Genomic DNA, 15,442 nt, shown 5'->3' with positions numbered 1-15,442 from the left:
ACTCCGGAACCCGATTTCATATCTCACGCCGGGACAGCTTCGTCGGCAAGCATGTACCGTGCCGAATCGCAGGGAGATCGTCGAGTGCTGCACTTCGTGCGAGTGGGGACATTCCATGCATCTCGCGGGGTCTTGGAGTAGCTCGCACCATTGAGCAAAGGCGTGCTCAACAGAATTCATTTCAAACTGATCACCAACAAGTCGAATCGCAATCTCGGTGGCTTCAGGCACTAAAAGAGGTCGCTCCAGTTGCATGGCTGCTTTTCTCGTTCAGACAGGTAAAGCAATTACGTAATCGTGACAAGCAGCATTATCGCTGTGGCACTTTGAATTTTCGTGTCAGGAAAAGTGTTTTTATCGAGCACAATAATAATACAGAGAAAAGACGAGAACTTATCGAGGCATCGAAATTCTGCAGGACATCCGGTAGCAGCAGCCTTCGTGTCTGCTCCAGACTCTCTTGCGCCCGAGCCTACGTCGACTGATGAAGTCGAGGTAGGAAGGAAAGTCAAGAGAAGCTTCAGATCATGTTTGCGCTCGCAGGGAGAGATGCAAAGACGTTGGTGACAGGCCAATCCGAATGCAAAGCTTTGCAAATCTTTGCTGTGATTGGCCATCTCCAACATTTTTTTTCGCGGTTGTTCCGACATCAGATGCGAGTCAACCTTCACGGTGCGGGAAGAAATCAACGCGAAGCTTTTTCCCTTCGCACGGGCGAAATTTGACGCCTCCACGCTTCGGCATCTTTCCGTAAAGTCACAACCACGACCTCTCTCTCCTCGCTCACCACCCTGTACCATCGCAGACAGCCAACAAACATGTCTACCTCGCAGCCTATCGCTATCCTGTCGGTCTATGACAAGACGGGTCTGCTCGACCTCGCCAAGGGTCTCCACGCCCTCGGTGTTCGTCTGCTCGGTTCGGGAGGTACCGCTAAGCTCGTCCGCGAAGCTGGTCTGCCCATCGGAGATGTTTCCGACATCACAAAGGCTCCCGAGATGCTCGGAGGCCGTGTCAAGACGCTTCACCCTGCCGTGCACGGTGGTATTCTTGCCCAGACCGGCAAGTCTTCCGACGTCGAGGACCTCAAGGCACAGAGCATCGAGCCCATCGACGTAGTCGTCTGCAACCTGTACCCTTTCGAAGAGACCATTGCTAAGGAGCCCAAGCCTAGCATCGCTCAGGCTACCGAGGAGGTCGACATCGGTGGCGTCACTCTCCTCCGTGCCGCTGCCAAGAACCACGAGCGCGTTTGGGTGCTCTCGGATCCCAAAGACTACAACAAGTTCCTCGACAACTACGCATCGAAGGATGCCGAGGCTGCCAAGGCCAACCGCAACGTGCTGGCCGTCAAGGCATTCTCTCAGACCGCCCACTATGACGAGGCCATCAGCAACTACTACCGCCAGCAGTACGCAAGTCTAGCATCCAAGTCGACCGATGTTGTTCAACAACTCCCCCTCCGATACGGCGCCAACCCTCACCAAAAGCCAGCGCAGGCCTTCGTCACTGCCGGCCAGATGCCCGTCAAGGCTCTCTGCGGGTCGCCAGGCTACATCAACTTCCTCGACTCGCTCAATGCATGGGCCCTCGTGCGTGAGCTCGCCGAGGCTACCGGCCTGCCCGCTGCTGCCAGCTTCAAGCACGTCTCGCCCGCAGGTGCCGCCGTCGGCGTCCCTCTCTCGGACGTGGAGGCCAAGGCTTTCTTCGTCGACGACCTCGGCAAACTCTCGGGTCTTGCCACTGCATACGCTCGTGCTCGTGGTGCCGACCGCATGTCATCCTTCGGTGATTTCATCGGTCTTTCGCACCCCGTCGATGTTCAGACCGCCAAGATCATTTCGCGCGAGGTCAGCGATGGTGTCATCGCACCCTCATACGAGCCTGAGGCGCTTGAAATTCTGTCCAAGAAGAAGGGTGGCAAGTACTGCGTTCTTGAGATCGACCCCCAGTTCCAGCCTTCGGACATCGAGACCCGCACTGTTTACGGCGTCGAGCTGCAACAGCGCCGCAACGATGTCAAGATCACCAAGGACCTCTTCACCAACATCGTCTCCGAGAACAAGACCGTTCCCGAGGGCACACAGCTCGACTTGATGGTCGCCACATTGGCGCTCAAGTACACACAAAGCAACTCGGTCTGCTATGCTAAGAACGGCATGGTCATCGGTCTCGGAGCGGGTCAGCAGTCACGCATCCACTGCACCAGATTGGCAGGTAGCAAGACCGACAACTTCTGGTTGCGTCAACACCCTCGTGTGCTCAGCTTGCCGTTCAAGAAGGGCACCAAGCGTCCTGAGAAGTCCAACGCCATTGATCTCTTTGTCGAGGGTACCGAAAATCTTTCTGATGAGGAGAAGGCGGAGTGGGAGGCCATCTTCGACGAGGTCCCCACCGCACTCAGCGCAGAGGAGCGCAAGGAGCACGCCGAAAAGCTCAATGGCGTCGTCTGCGCAAGTGATGCCTTCTTCCCCTTCCCTGACAACGTCCACAGGGCCAAGAGGAGTGGCACCAGCTACATTGTCGCGCCTGGCGGATCCGTCATGGACGACGCCTGCGTCGCTACCGCCAACAAATACGGCATCGTTGTCGTCAGGACCAACCTACGTCTGTTCCACCACTAGCTTGTTCATGTCGACCTCCTCTCTCGTTTCTTTCCCTGACTCGATGCCGAACATCAGCATTCCCAAACTTGCGCTCAGAAGCTTTTGTGACGGCGAGATCTGCCATCGCGTGCCTTTGACCAACGGTGTGAGTCTGGCAGAGACGTGATGTCCTGACAAACCGGAACGATCCTTCCGACAGACGTCAGCTGATCCATCGTGCGACCGCCTTGAGCTGCCTGGTTGAACCTCGCTGCCGCTCAGTGGCGATAACAGCGTCTTGCCCCTGAACGATCATTTCGACAGAGTCTATTCGACCTCTCGCGCTTCACGAGAAGCCGCCCTGCGATTCGCATTGCAAAGCCCGTTCAAGGTTCTGATTTGTAGTAGGCATAGAGGGCGACCTCGAACGGCAACGCCGGAAATCATCGCGCACTGTCATGCCGTCCAACGGGGCGTCAGCAAGGACCGATCCGTAGCGACAGAGCTTTGCGCCAACTCTCAGCTGCCCGACAATTTGGCACCGGCCTCTGCTTCTTGAACCCTCTAGCTGATCGACAAGTCCTTCGCAGTTCAAGCACCAATCGTTTCGCATATTCAAGCGCGGATTGAAGCATTCAATGTAATTCACAAATCAGTCTACCTTGACTCCGCTCGGAAGTGTCAATTGGACAGCTCGGTGACAGCAAGCTCATTTGATGGAGACAAAGTTGATTGCTCTCCTTCTCGGAACCAACGTGTCGAGCGGAGCTTGCCTTAATTGGCAATTTGCCCCTGAAATGGTACCCAAGCGGCGCTGTGCTCCGATGCGACCCGGTAATTCTAGCGAGAGAAGAGTCGATTCTCGTGATTCTGTTTGCAGTTGCGTCTGCGATCATTCTCGCCTTCGAACTGCCCTGAGGTGGGAGCCGCCTCATTGGATGGGCCATGGATAGTCATCGATCAGGACCGATGTGTTTCTCAGCCGGCCGGCAGTAGTCTCGCCAACTCGCGGGAGTCTGCATCGGTTCAGCCCTCAAGATTTTGAGATAAGGATGTCAGGAACGGAAGGCTTCAGCTACATTCAAGGTCCACTAAACCCTCGGTAGACCGTGGGACGGAGAGGCGCCAAACAGATGCCTCACGGAGGTTGAGAAGCGAATTTGAATGCCCGTTGCTGGTCATCGGTGAAAGACAGTGCTCTATTCCCTAGGCACTGCTTCGGATCCGACGAACGAGTGGCCGACCACGGGCTGACGCTCACCAACCATCAAGCGACCGGGACGATGTTCATCCGTGTTTCGAGGCGCAATTGTGCGCTTCCTGAGACCTCGCTTGCGTGAGACAAAAGAACGGATGGCAATTGTTTCGACGTGCAACAGCTTTGCCCAGGGTAAACGTGGCAAAAAAGTTGAAAGTCCTGCAACCCCAGGGTATAGTCGATTGGAACCCAGCTGAGAATTTGTACACTGTTCAAGCTCCGCCGGATATTACAACAGCTGGGTCGTGCGCGTTAGTCCGTGCATGTGTTTTACTCCGCGCCATGCGTACCGACGATGTGACAAGCAAGTGTCGCCTATAGATTGGGGTGACGACAGCGTCGAAAAAGCCGAGCAAGAGTGCAGTGATGCTCGATTCATCTCTGTTCCCAACGGAATGGCCAGGTATAGCGAGATAAGTCCTTGGTATTACTGCATGGAACACACGGCGAGCAGGTCCCTCCCAGCAAAAAGCAAGGCTTGCTTCAGAGACTTTGCCAAGAATGGAAGCTCATTCCGATCTCGGAGCGAGCAGAGCAACGTCAGCAACGAACTGTCCCGAATGTTGATTTTCCCAGCCTTTCCGGCTTTTCGTTTTACAATAAACTGCCACCTTACCTGCCATGAGACTTACAAAAGATGGGTTCCGAGGGTTGGACAGAACGCAACGATTAAAGTCAAGCCCAGTGGAGTGGTACTTCGCTGACTCAATGACCGTCATGGACGAAGTTCACCGTGCCGCAGAGACTTCAAACACGATCTGAGACCACCTTCCGTCGGCTCGGCTAGCGAGCGACTCGAGAGGTCTCAGCTAGGCTTGCATTGCGCATGTCTCAGGCTGCTGACAAGACCCTGCGACGCTGGCATCTGTACCGGACCTGCATGAAGTCATTTCTTTTGAGGCCATGGCGGAGAGCGCGGGACACACCTTCCATGGTTGTCTCGTACCAGACAGGGTTGTGTGGACTTACCAACCTGCGCTGCCTGCCTCGTCGGGTGAGGCATTGCATGGAGCGTCGTGTTCGTGCGGCCGTGAAGCCAGAAGCTGATGTGAGGGCAAGGGACGCCGTCCGATAGCCTTTTTGTTGGCGAGGCGGGGCAATAGGCAACTAGGTCGGAGCCGATCTCCATTGGCGGCTAAGCTGTAGCTCCCCACCTCGGGCGGCGACGGAGAAGTCGGTTCAGACGAAATCAAGACCCCAGACAATTCGACGCAGCACCGCTGCATCGTTCAACATTCAGCTTAACGCACGATGAACGAGCATGAAGCCGGCAGCCAGTCAACCTGCAAAGCCCGACAAAAGCAGAGCGTTAGAAAAAAGGACACCATCAGCGACGATACCGAGCCCAAAAGGCAGATTCACAAGACGGTACAGTCAACGTAGGCGATATTCAAGTACAAAATGAGATGTCGCTCATTGTTCGCAGCCCAAACGGATCCTCCCATGGCAATTTGTGCGCCACAGTCCACAATGTCTTTGTTGTGATTACGTTTGATACAGCAGGTGGCGATCCGGACGTCAAAAAGCAGATCAGCGGGAATGGCACCACTGGCGAGCGAGATGGCGGGCCGGAAAACACATGCGCGTGAAAAAGTTTGTTAGACCCCAGCCCCGTTGCCGAGGCTATGCGACATCTGCGACCTTATGGCACCTGGACCGTGGAAGTTTTAAGCCTGAGTGGACATCGCAAACGACGAACGAGATAAGGGTGCGTCCCCCCACTCCTAGCCACCCACCTAGATTCTGGTCTACGGCTCATCAAGACAATGACCTCCAAGCGGCGGAGCTGGAAACCGATTGCTGAATGGGAGGCCGTTTGGTCACCGAACCAAGCGAGCAGAAAGGTAGGTGCCTGAGCAACTAAGCTCGACCAAGCTCTAAAATCAGCTCCGCCTCGAAATTCGGGTCTTCAAACCCTGGCACATTGTAGATCCGAATGGCCCTCCTCCGACAACTTGATGATGTAGATTGAACGGAAATGTGGCTAGCATGTGCCTGACATGACGCCACTGACACTTGGCCCGCTATCTCGACGTCTAATCTCCGCGCGCGCTTTCTTCATTTGAGGCGGATGCCAGCGTGGCGAGTGCAGCTAGGTTCAAGCACTGTTGAACAGGATTCGGTAGGTCGATAAAGTTGCAAGACAGGCGATTGACCACATTTGGCACAAGTTCAACGTCTTCAGGACCAGCGTTCGCCCTTCTCCGTGCGTGCTATCGCAGCTACAGTAGTGACGCAAAATCCGCTATTGATGCCACATACAATGTGTGATCATAGGTGAAGGCCACGCGCATTTAGCAAGCGTTTTCCCTCGCTGGAAAGAGAGATACGGTGAGGAGAGTCTGGACCCTGGAAATGAAACGGTCGGCTCAAGCTGCAGTACGTGCAGCACCGACCAACGATTGGACAGGATTATCTTGTCACGCGTGGCAAACGTGGGCGGCAAAAGCGTGGCGACGCGTGGCAAATGTTCGTCAGGAAAGGTCTAGGTCTGGCCAGCTTCTGCGCGTTTTTCGTGCATCTTGGCCAGATTGGCGCCGTTACACTGAGTCACCGTTCCCCCTGTGTAGAACGTGGATAAGGAAGTTTTCTTTTCTCCTTGCCCTTTTACAGGCACGATGATAGGCCATCCCGGTATTGGGCCGAACACGACCCGAGATCTGGAAACCGTCACACATGGCACCCGGCAGAAATTCGAGACTTTTGCGAGCACATTCCGGTCCTTCCAACGTCTACCGGACAACGCCGCCGACAGAGTACCTCTGCTATTCGTAAACTAGACGCTCCTACTTCTTCTGTTTGTAAGCTTTGTACCGGGTTGCCGGATTTCGATCAATGCACGTAGTTGTCCCGTTGACACTTCAAGATTCGGTCCCGAATCACCGTTGATGTTGTCATTGCTGATACAGCCGTGATGGTACGCGAAACAATGAAAATCTCGGCGTCTTAGCGGGCGCAGTGACGAATAGAGCGGCCTCGGCTGCCGAAAGCGCGAACCAAATCTTGCTTCTTCGCTCTTCCAGCAGAAATGCCTACTGGCTGGAGACTTTGCTGGGCCTCTCGATAGATCAAAACTCGTCGTTAGAAATCTCCTTCGTTGCATCGGCGATGGACCAGGCAATAGCAGCTTCGCAGCCAGGGTCCCAAGGAGTTCTCTTCAAGTCCGCCGCGCTGTTCCTGAGCGGGAGATGAAAATGAACTTTTTTCCGATTTCCGATGGGAACCAGCGCGTTCTATCAACATTATTATTAATAATAACAAGCTGAAGAACGCTTCATTTCATGCGTTCCTGAGTACTGTCCGGAGATTGCAGTCTGGTGAGGAAGACACGAGGACAATACAGATTCCCAGCTTGGACAAGCTGCGTGCACCGGCTTACATGTCCCGCTCAGCCAGGGGACGGCGTCGCTCGTCGCCAAGTCCTCCTTTCTCATGAGACAAGTTTCCTCGGATCCGACCGAATCACGCCCTCCTGCATGTCGCTTTACACCTGAGTCATCTTCGGCCTGTCGCTACATTCTTGATAAACATTTCCGAGACTGTGTCGCCTGCATCCACCAGGAATGGGTTTCGACGCAGTTTGCAGGCGTCTCCGTCCCAGTCTCCTCCTGCGTCGGTCAAAAAGGCCACCGACGGTTGCCCCTCTTCCCTTGTCGGAGTCGCTGTTTCCTGCGCTGAGAGTGGCCCGCGTCTCGAAGCTCTGTCCGCCGTAGCTGATTCTTGATCCGATGCTTGATCAGATGAGTCGTATTCGCAGGACGCGCAGAAATCTCCAAGAGCTGCAAGTATCATGTCGACTGTCACAAGTGGCGTGATGATAGCAGGGAGAGTAACCCGATTGCTGGTAAGGGTCATGTTCGCCGATTGGCCTCGCTTGTATTTCCGAGGCTGCTAACCTAGTGCAGAGTAGACATCGCGTACTGCCGCTATCGTCAGGGTTTCGGAACAGCATTCAACAAATATTAATAAAGTGAAATTAAAGCTTTGTTTTTTAGAGGGCTCGGCGTGCACCGTCGCTTTTCCTGTCCTCGCTTCCACTGTAAACGAGAGTCGGATCACCGACGGGCGGAAGCTGCCGAGCTGTTTCTGGCTTGAGATGGAGAACGCTGCTTGCTCATGCTCCGAAGTCCACGCTGGAGGTTGAAACATCACAGGCGACGGCAAGCATGCTAGACGGAGATACGGCGAAGTGGTCGCCTTGCCGCTTGCATGATTCCAATTTCTGTGGGTGGCATTCGCTGCGCATGAGGCAATTTTGGGAGACGGCGAGCACGGTCAATCGCCGAGCAATTCAATCTATCCAGGATTGTCGCCTTGCATTGTTGAGCCTGTCATTGGTTTAGCGAAGCCCCCACTTATCCTCTCTGCATAAGCGGAGAGCACGCTCCAGATGATACACCAAGAGAATGCGCACTCCAATTTGACCTGCCACAGGCCAACCAGAAAAAAAATCTTTGCTCGGTTCAGCCTCGTCGCCAGACTGAGTGGGGGGTTCCGACGGTAGTCTTTCGTCCTTAGTCCGCCTTATCCACGTTCCTTCGATGCCTCATAGGATTTTTCGTTGACCTTCAACTTCACCAGACATGCCGGAACGGGTGCGTCGGCGCACTGACATTAGCAGTGAGACGACGAGACATGCGTGGCGAAGGATCGTGATCTGTCTTTCGGCCTCGTCTGGATCGCAAAGAAAACAAACAGATAAATAAAAAGTAACTTATTCGAGAAAAACCTCTACGCGTCACACCCATGGCTCTGCTGCCCGCTGTGTCACAGCTGCAGGCCCTCGTCTTCACACGTGTGAACCAGATCGAGGCTTTCAGCGGCACAGGAACGATCCCTCGTGCCGCCTCGTGGACGCTAACGACACACGCTCCAATACCGCTGCCTTGGCTCTCCAATCAATATGGCATCCATTCGCGGTTTCCAGCCATATTTGCAGAGGACAGACAGTGCCGGCCAGAATGCTTCGTCGACCTCGTCGACCTGGTTCTGAACGGTCATGATCAACATCGAAGCTCTGGGGAAGAGATTGATCTGACTCTTTCTTCCCTGTGACTTTGTAAAAATGTTCGGATGCTCCATTTAGTCCGTGCATACCCAGTTTCAGACCTGGGTTGGTGGCCTTACCTCGATGGTTTGAGCTGCAGAATTCGTCGGACCCTAGACAGCACTGCTCTCGCTCGTAGTTTCGCGGAGGGTTTTTTTGGGCACGCTGAGCCTTGGATGCGCATACAGCTGATCTACCTCGTGACAGATTGCGCGTCCACACCCAAGATGGCAGCTGAAGGTGCAGTACCACCCCCAACGCAAGGACGCACAGAGGCAACCGCACGTACCCTGGTGCGCTGCCTCGCTTCCGCCTTTGAGCAACCTCGCTTCGCCTGACTAGTGCATCTAAGGAAGCCGACTTGAATGGGCGCCGCCGCTCTTCTCGCTTGCGTGCACCCCCACTTCATCGAGATAGAGCACGGCTTGGTGAATCACTCGATCATCCGAGCCAACCTGCAGTCTCGCGACTGCTCTTAGTTGCAATTTTGTTGGCATGTCGCCTTCCTCGGCAGTTCTAGATGTTTCTCCCAACGCCAACGGAATCACATGCGTTTGGTGGCCGAATCCGCCATCCCATGGGATACCGGCATTCCAACCTCAGCACGACGCTGTTCACGCGCAACATTTTCTCCCGTCTCACATCACATGATAAGCTGCAACAGGAGCTGATCACGAGCAGGGAGCAAGAGCGTGGAGGATCGAGGTTGCATGGAAAAATTGAGCGTCCTTTTTTTCCGAACTTCGTCTGGCGCTGCGAGCGGACTCGGATTTAGGTTTTGCCTTGGCTTTGCTTTGGTCCCTGCGTCCGCATAATCGGTGCTTGAAATGGGAGCTTGCGGCCGCTCGCCGCCTATTGGCTCTGAGCTATCAGCTACTTTGCCTGCCTGTGCAGTCCTCCTCCTCCTCGGACCACATCCGCGAGCTCAGCTTGCCTTTGCCCGACTGCCTGCAAACGAAGCGTTTGCCAACGAGAGCGAAGAAACCACAATCAAATAGGATCTCTTGCTCGCTTGCTCTCATTGAATTGATCGCTGTCCGTCGAGCAAACATACCCAGGTAAAGGTGTGGTCCTTCCGGACACCGATCGGTACATTGTCTCTGCTGCCTTTGGCCCCCAGGGTCCCGCTCCCTATCACGGTTGGGCCGTCCTTGTTCGGAATCTTCATTTACGGTCTGCAGAATCTTCGGCTCGCTCTTTGACGCCCACAATTGGCAATCAAAACCCTGTCCCGACTGCTCTGAGCAACTTTGTATATATCCCTTTGACTCCGCCACACTTGCTTGCGCCACCTTCTGCATCCTTCCTTCTTTGCCTATACCACCACCTACCTACCTCCGCCTCTCATCTCGCCTTCCCTACGCCTGTGCCACACAGACGGCAAAAGACCACGACTCACTTCTCTACGAGATCTTCTTTCGTCACGCTTTTCGGTACCGTAGTCATCGCCCTCGACTACGTCAGCAGCACACCATACCGGTCGGTACCAGCAGCAATAACGTGACTTCTTAACGCGGACCTCTCTTTGGCCTTGTTAGCACGTTCACTCTCATCTCCTCAGCGGACTCAGCTTCATTCGTCCCGAAGTTGCCACGCGCGATCCGTCATGATGTCGCCATATGACACCCAACATCCCTCACGCCCGGTACTGGCGAGAAAGCGCACTTCGGAGAAAACGCTTTCGGAACAGCAGCTTTTCGATAAGGGGTCGCCTACTGACAGCCAAGATGGCAAAGGCAAGACAAGGGCACGCATCAACATGGCCTGCATTCACTGTCGACACAGGTAAGTCCTCGCAACTAGAACGGACCACTTTCGAGATTCTTGTTCTGGTCAAACCGACACATGTGCTGACTCCTCTTGACATTGCTCCTTTCCGTCTTCGATCATCTCGACAGAAAGATCAAGTGTGATGGTGCCCAGCCTGCCTGTGCCACCTGCGTGCGTCTGCGCAGGGAGTGCGAGTACGAGGCTGTGACCGAGTACGAGAATCTCATGTCTCGTGAGCGCAAGCGTCGCAACAAGGAGAAGAAGGCTGCGCGTGTCGCGTCACTGGGCATCTTCGCCGGTCAGTCGCCTTTGTCCATGTTGCATCCTGCCACCACACTCGGCATGCCATCATCATCGCTCCACCACTACAACGACTTCACTCATCCTGGCATGCAGCCTCTCTTCCTCGCGACGGCGGATCCGAGTCTGGGCGGTCAAGGCGTCGATTCGCAATTCGGTCCACGCCGACGTCGTGGCATCTCCGACACACGAGCAGCCACATTGCAGCACAGTGTCGGGTCCTTGACTTCCACGCTCCCTGATCCGGCCTTTCAGCAAGCGTCTGTCTCGCAACCTCCCACGCCTTCACAAGCTTATCGTTTCTACCCTTCGGTGGCGGCTTCTCCGGTGCAGCCCCACGTGTTTGTGCCAGCCCCCACCGACTATGTAGGACCCCTATCAGCACCTCTGATGCCGCTCCCCGGCTCAGCACCTTTCTTCGGTCTTGCAACGCCGGGAGCCTCCACTGACCCTTCCGAGCACGAACAGATGATGGCGTCACATCAGATCCTCGATCTCATGGGCCTGAGCACATCTGTCTCGATGCCCGTTGCTCCCTCTGGCCGTGCAAGTGCCACCGAGGCAGACTTTGACCTGGGCATGGTCGACATGCTGGGTGTCCCCACCGTAGTTCCGACGTCGGCACACGTCCGACCCATCGACCTTCCCGCACCTCACGGGCACTTTGACTTTGCCAGCATTCCCTTCCCCACGCTCGATACGTTCTCGTTGGAACTGCCAGTTGCCTCATTGCGAAGACGTAGCTCGATTCATCTCCCTGTAGGGACCGCTGATGCTTTCAGGAGACCCTCGGTGGCAGAGGTCGCTGCGGCTTCGCTCATCCAGAAGGTTGCCGACAAACGAGCGGAGAAGGCCAAGCTGGACACCAAGCAGCTCGCCGAGGAGCTTCTCGTGCCAGACACCACAGGCATTCTGGCATGGAACGCGCACGTCCAGTCGCAATTGCCCGCCTCGATGGCTTCGTGGAGCGGCTTCCATCCCGCAAGCGACATGGCCCCTTCGCAGCCTGCAAGCACCTCTGACTACGCGCCGCCCAACGTGCCAACCACACCCTCCAACTCGGACGGTCTCCTTTCGCTTGGTCCTTTGTCACCACCTCCCGCACTGACCACCGGTCTCGTTGGCAGCAAAGCTGAGCCAGGAACCGAAGAAGTCAGCGCGGCCTCGTCTTGCAGCAACACTGATACCGCATCGCTCAGAACCGAAGTTCCCTCCTTGGAACACTCGTACTTTGCGTCCGCGATCAAAGGCGGCAAAACGTCTCGAGAGATTTCACCCTTTGCGCTCTCGCCTGTCTCGGCGAACAGCAGCAGTGGCAATCAAAGCTCTCACTTGTCGCAAGAAGCTTGGTCTTCCACTCTGCCGCTGCTCTCTCCCGTCACAGAGCTCAACAACACCTTCAACAGCTTCAACGTCTTCTCGACCAGCAACACGAGCTCCAACAACGTCTACCCACATCAGGTCAAGGACGAAGTCGACGGCTCCCTTTCCATGGCCTTCAACTCCCCCCTCTAAAGTGGACGACTCGGGACCGCTTTCAACGTCACCAAAGATGGTCCCAGTCACCTGGAAACCTGCCATACCTCTCTTTCGCCTTGGCCTCTTTTATATCTATCCTCACCTCTTCTTTAATCTCTCCTCTTTGCACACCATCGATCCTGAGTCCAGGTTCACACATGTATTTGTAAAAGCGTCACGAAAGCAACATTCCCTTCCCTTCAGTGACGAATCGTGCTGCTTGACTTTGAATGAAGCTCGGCTTCTCTGCCGACGATTCTGTCACACCGCTGCAGACCAAAAGTTCACACCAGGCACTGTTCCTGTGCTACCGCATCGATCCACGCTAGCAGCAGAATGGTGAGAGCCTGCTGCCAACCCGGGTCCCTACGTGCTGTTCTGCTCGGATCGAAATCGATCATCTTCGAGCTGGTAGAAGAGACCACGTGAGATTCCGAAGCGACCCTTCGACCGTGCAGCGACAATTTTCCCAATCCCAGGCTTCTGTAAGTAGGACCGCTGATCTCATTCGGTTTTGTGATGCTGGCTCGAGTAGCGGTGGTTTGAATCTGGTATCGCAATTTGAGCGCTGTTGCCCACAAGCGCAGATTCTCCGTTCTGCGAAACGTCCACCCAGGCCGATTGACGTTCTCGACACTGATGCTGCTGCTCTGTTCATCGTTGGCGTTGGGACCGTCTTCGCTTGCACCGCCCTGACGTCGCGTCTGAAAGTTGAGCGATTCGGCTTGCTTCGCATCCCTGATACGCAGAGACTCTTTGTGCGAAAGCGCGGCTTCTTCCGCTTCTAGATCGTGCATTTCGCGAGGGGAGATGTAGCCCCAGGGTTTGTCGGATCGGCGAACAGCCTCGTTGAAGGCCTGACAGAGAAGGTAGCCGTCGGAAAGAAGGGGCAAGAATGCTTCAAGATCGCCTCGAGCGACCTGCAAACGCTCCACTCGTCGCGTGAAACCGGTCAGATTCTCGCAATGATCTATCATGAATTCAGCGATACGCTCAGCGGGACTGAGACCTTCATCGATCCAGGCCGAGTCCGAGGACGCGTCCGTAGGAGCACTGTCGACACGGATAGATGGTGCTGGAGATGTTAGCGTGATCGACACGCCAGCTTTCCTTGGACCCTTGACGTCTGCGCTCGATCGACGACGCATACCATGGCGAGAGACTGCCAATGCAGAGATGACTGAGTCGGCGGTCTCCAAATAGCTCTGTAGGATCCCACGCTCTGCTGCCAGGTCCGCGAGCGTCAAATCCGAGCGATACAGATAGCTCGCCCCTGATGTGAACTTTGCGAGACCACTGGTTCTTGATTCGTCCGGATCGGCATTTACGCCTGCGGACGTGTCCAATGCATCACCTTCGCTGGAGCCCAGAACCTCTGTGCGGTTCCTTTCTTCCATATCATGAAGCGCCGAAAGCATCTGAAGCGCAGATTTTCGGATGCTGCCGAGATCATCTTCGTCCACCTCAGCGTGGGAGCCCGACAGATGTCTACCGAGACGGGGCCTGCTGCTCGACCTCTCGCCTAGCGCCCCGTCTTGATGCAAGTTCTCACTGCTATTCATTGACACCGGTGATGAAGTTTGACCGGGGCGAACGATGCCACTGAAGCTGGACTGGCGCTTGAAGCGATCTCTGCCGCTTGGCTCGTTTGACGTTGTGCCCGGAGTTCTCGAGCGCTGCGGCAGCGACAAAACATAACTGCGTACGGACCGAATTGCCTTGGTCGTGGCATCGATCATGTCTGGGAGATGCACTGAAGCATGTTCGGTCGTTCGAGCTGAACTCAGCTCGGATCCTTCGGACAGCATCTGTCTGATGGCAGAGACTGCTTCGTTTTCGGCGATCCAGTCGGAAAGATCCCACACGGTCGAGAGTCGATCCAAGTCGGCGATCAGTAGTGTTCGGAGTGCTTGCGAGTCTGCCTGCAAGGATTTTGCTACATCGAGGTACTTTGGTCTCGTGTAGCTTCCTGCCTCCGGGCTTGGAGGCGATGAAAACTGCTCATCCTCCTCCGTGATCTGACTCGACGTCCACTGCCCGGTTGGCGTTGCTGCTGTTGGAGACCCCGCACTCGAGCTGCCAGCGCTCCCTGACACCATAGCTTCTCCCGCAGCTCCAATCGCAAGCGTCATAGCTCCCTTCGTCATCGGTCGCTTTCGGTTGGCTATTCCCTGCTTGGTATAAAGGTGCTGGAGATAACCGATACTGCCGAGCGCCATGATCGAGTCTCTTTTCGCAGCGCTGCGTGAGAACGGCTGTTGGTTGGATTTGGAAGCTAGGCCAGCAGATGGATAGAAGAGGACAGATCGCTTCTTGCGTAGCGTCTTGCCATCTCGAGCAAGCTCATCCGGATGCTGGTCCGGCTCGCTTACTGGAAAGGCGAGCGCTGCTATTTCTGTCGGCTCCTTTGTCGATAGTGGACTAGGTGAGTCGTCGACCGGCTTCGATGCCGAGGGGCGCTTTGAGTTGGCCGCGCTCTCTGAGGACAGAGGCAGGTTCTCCTTGTCTACATCTGCCATCTTGAGCTGCGAAATGTCCTGGTTGCCTCGGGGAATCACTGTACCATTGAGTTTCTTAGTTACTGAGTACGTCTAGCTCTGATGGGAGGATGTCCATCTTCGTGGGAATGATCGAGAGCAGTGACTTATGCCGGGGCATCGTTTGCTTGACAACTGCGGGCCGCCGAGGGATGGTCGTGCCTCTCGAGCCTCCAATGCCTCCCCGCACCTCCCCTGCATGCCTTGCAGGTCGACCCACATGCGTGCATGAGGCTGAGCCGTGCACTCCTTCAGCAAGTAACAGCATCTTTGCGTCACAAAGGCGCCAACAACCCGTCCTCTCTGTCCTTCCGAAAGTCTGATCAGACGAGGATCACGAATATCATGCGGTCTTCTCTGCCCTTTGAGTAGCCAGAGAGTGCTTCGTAAGACGGCGAGACGACCTAGCAAGTCGTGGGATCCCACG

General features: G+C 55.3%; 6 protein-coding genes across 6 annotated transcripts; 4 read left to right on the top strand and 2 right to left on the bottom strand.

Annotated features, from left to right (window-relative positions):
- Positions 1 to 818: 818 nt before the first annotated feature.
- PHSY_004840 (hypothetical protein) lies at positions 819 to 2,624 on the top strand (the record flags this gene model as incomplete). Its single annotated transcript, XM_012335452.1, has 1 exon — positions 819 to 2,624. One exon carries the CDS (start codon positions 819 to 821, stop codon positions 2,622 to 2,624), a length of 1,806 nt encoding a protein of 601 aa, XP_012190842.1.
- Positions 2,625 to 4,106: 1,482 nt separating this feature from the next.
- Positions 4,107 to 7,035, top strand: PHSY_004839 (hypothetical protein; the record flags this gene model as incomplete). The annotated part of the gene is made up of 3 exons (XM_012335451.1): positions 4,107 to 4,246; positions 6,457 to 6,644; positions 6,911 to 7,035. The coding sequence occupies 3 exons, from the start codon at positions 4,107 to 4,109 to the stop codon at positions 7,033 to 7,035; spliced, it is 453 nt and encodes a 150-aa protein (XP_012190841.1).
- Positions 7,036 to 7,338: 303 nt separating this feature from the next.
- Positions 7,339 to 7,698, bottom strand: PHSY_004838 (hypothetical protein; the record flags this gene model as incomplete). Its single annotated transcript, XM_012335450.1, has 1 exon — positions 7,339 to 7,698. One exon carries the CDS (start codon positions 7,696 to 7,698, stop codon positions 7,339 to 7,341), a length of 360 nt encoding a protein of 119 aa, XP_012190840.1.
- Positions 7,699 to 8,589: 891 nt separating this feature from the next.
- PHSY_004837 (hypothetical protein) lies at positions 8,590 to 8,898 on the top strand (the record flags this gene model as incomplete). Its single annotated transcript, XM_012335449.1, has 1 exon — positions 8,590 to 8,898. One exon carries the CDS (start codon positions 8,590 to 8,592, stop codon positions 8,896 to 8,898), a length of 309 nt encoding a protein of 102 aa, XP_012190839.1.
- Positions 8,899 to 9,255: 357 nt separating this feature from the next.
- On the top strand, positions 9,256 to 12,475 carry PHSY_004836 (C6 transcription factor; the record flags this gene model as incomplete). Its single annotated transcript, XM_012335448.1, has 5 exons — positions 9,256 to 9,318; positions 9,785 to 9,948; positions 10,072 to 10,369; positions 10,452 to 10,675; positions 10,789 to 12,475. 5 exons carry the CDS (start codon positions 9,256 to 9,258, stop codon positions 12,473 to 12,475), a joined length of 2,436 nt encoding a protein of 811 aa, XP_012190838.1.
- A 287-nt stretch (positions 12,476 to 12,762) lies between these two features.
- PHSY_004835 (hypothetical protein) lies at positions 12,763 to 14,997 on the bottom strand (the record flags this gene model as incomplete). Its single annotated transcript, XM_012335447.1, has 1 exon — positions 12,763 to 14,997. The coding sequence occupies one exon, from the start codon at positions 14,995 to 14,997 to the stop codon at positions 12,763 to 12,765; it is 2,235 nt and encodes a 744-aa protein (XP_012190837.1).
- Between the last annotated feature and the right edge of the window lie 445 nt (positions 14,998 to 15,442).

Source organism: Pseudozyma hubeiensis, assembly GCF_000403515.1.
Source record: "Pseudozyma hubeiensis SY62 DNA, scaffold: PHS45, whole genome shotgun sequence".
NCBI classification, from domain to species: domain Eukaryota; kingdom Fungi; phylum Basidiomycota; class Ustilaginomycetes; order Ustilaginales; family Ustilaginaceae; genus Pseudozyma; species Pseudozyma hubeiensis.
This window is presented reverse-complemented; position numbering and strand designations above follow the sequence as displayed.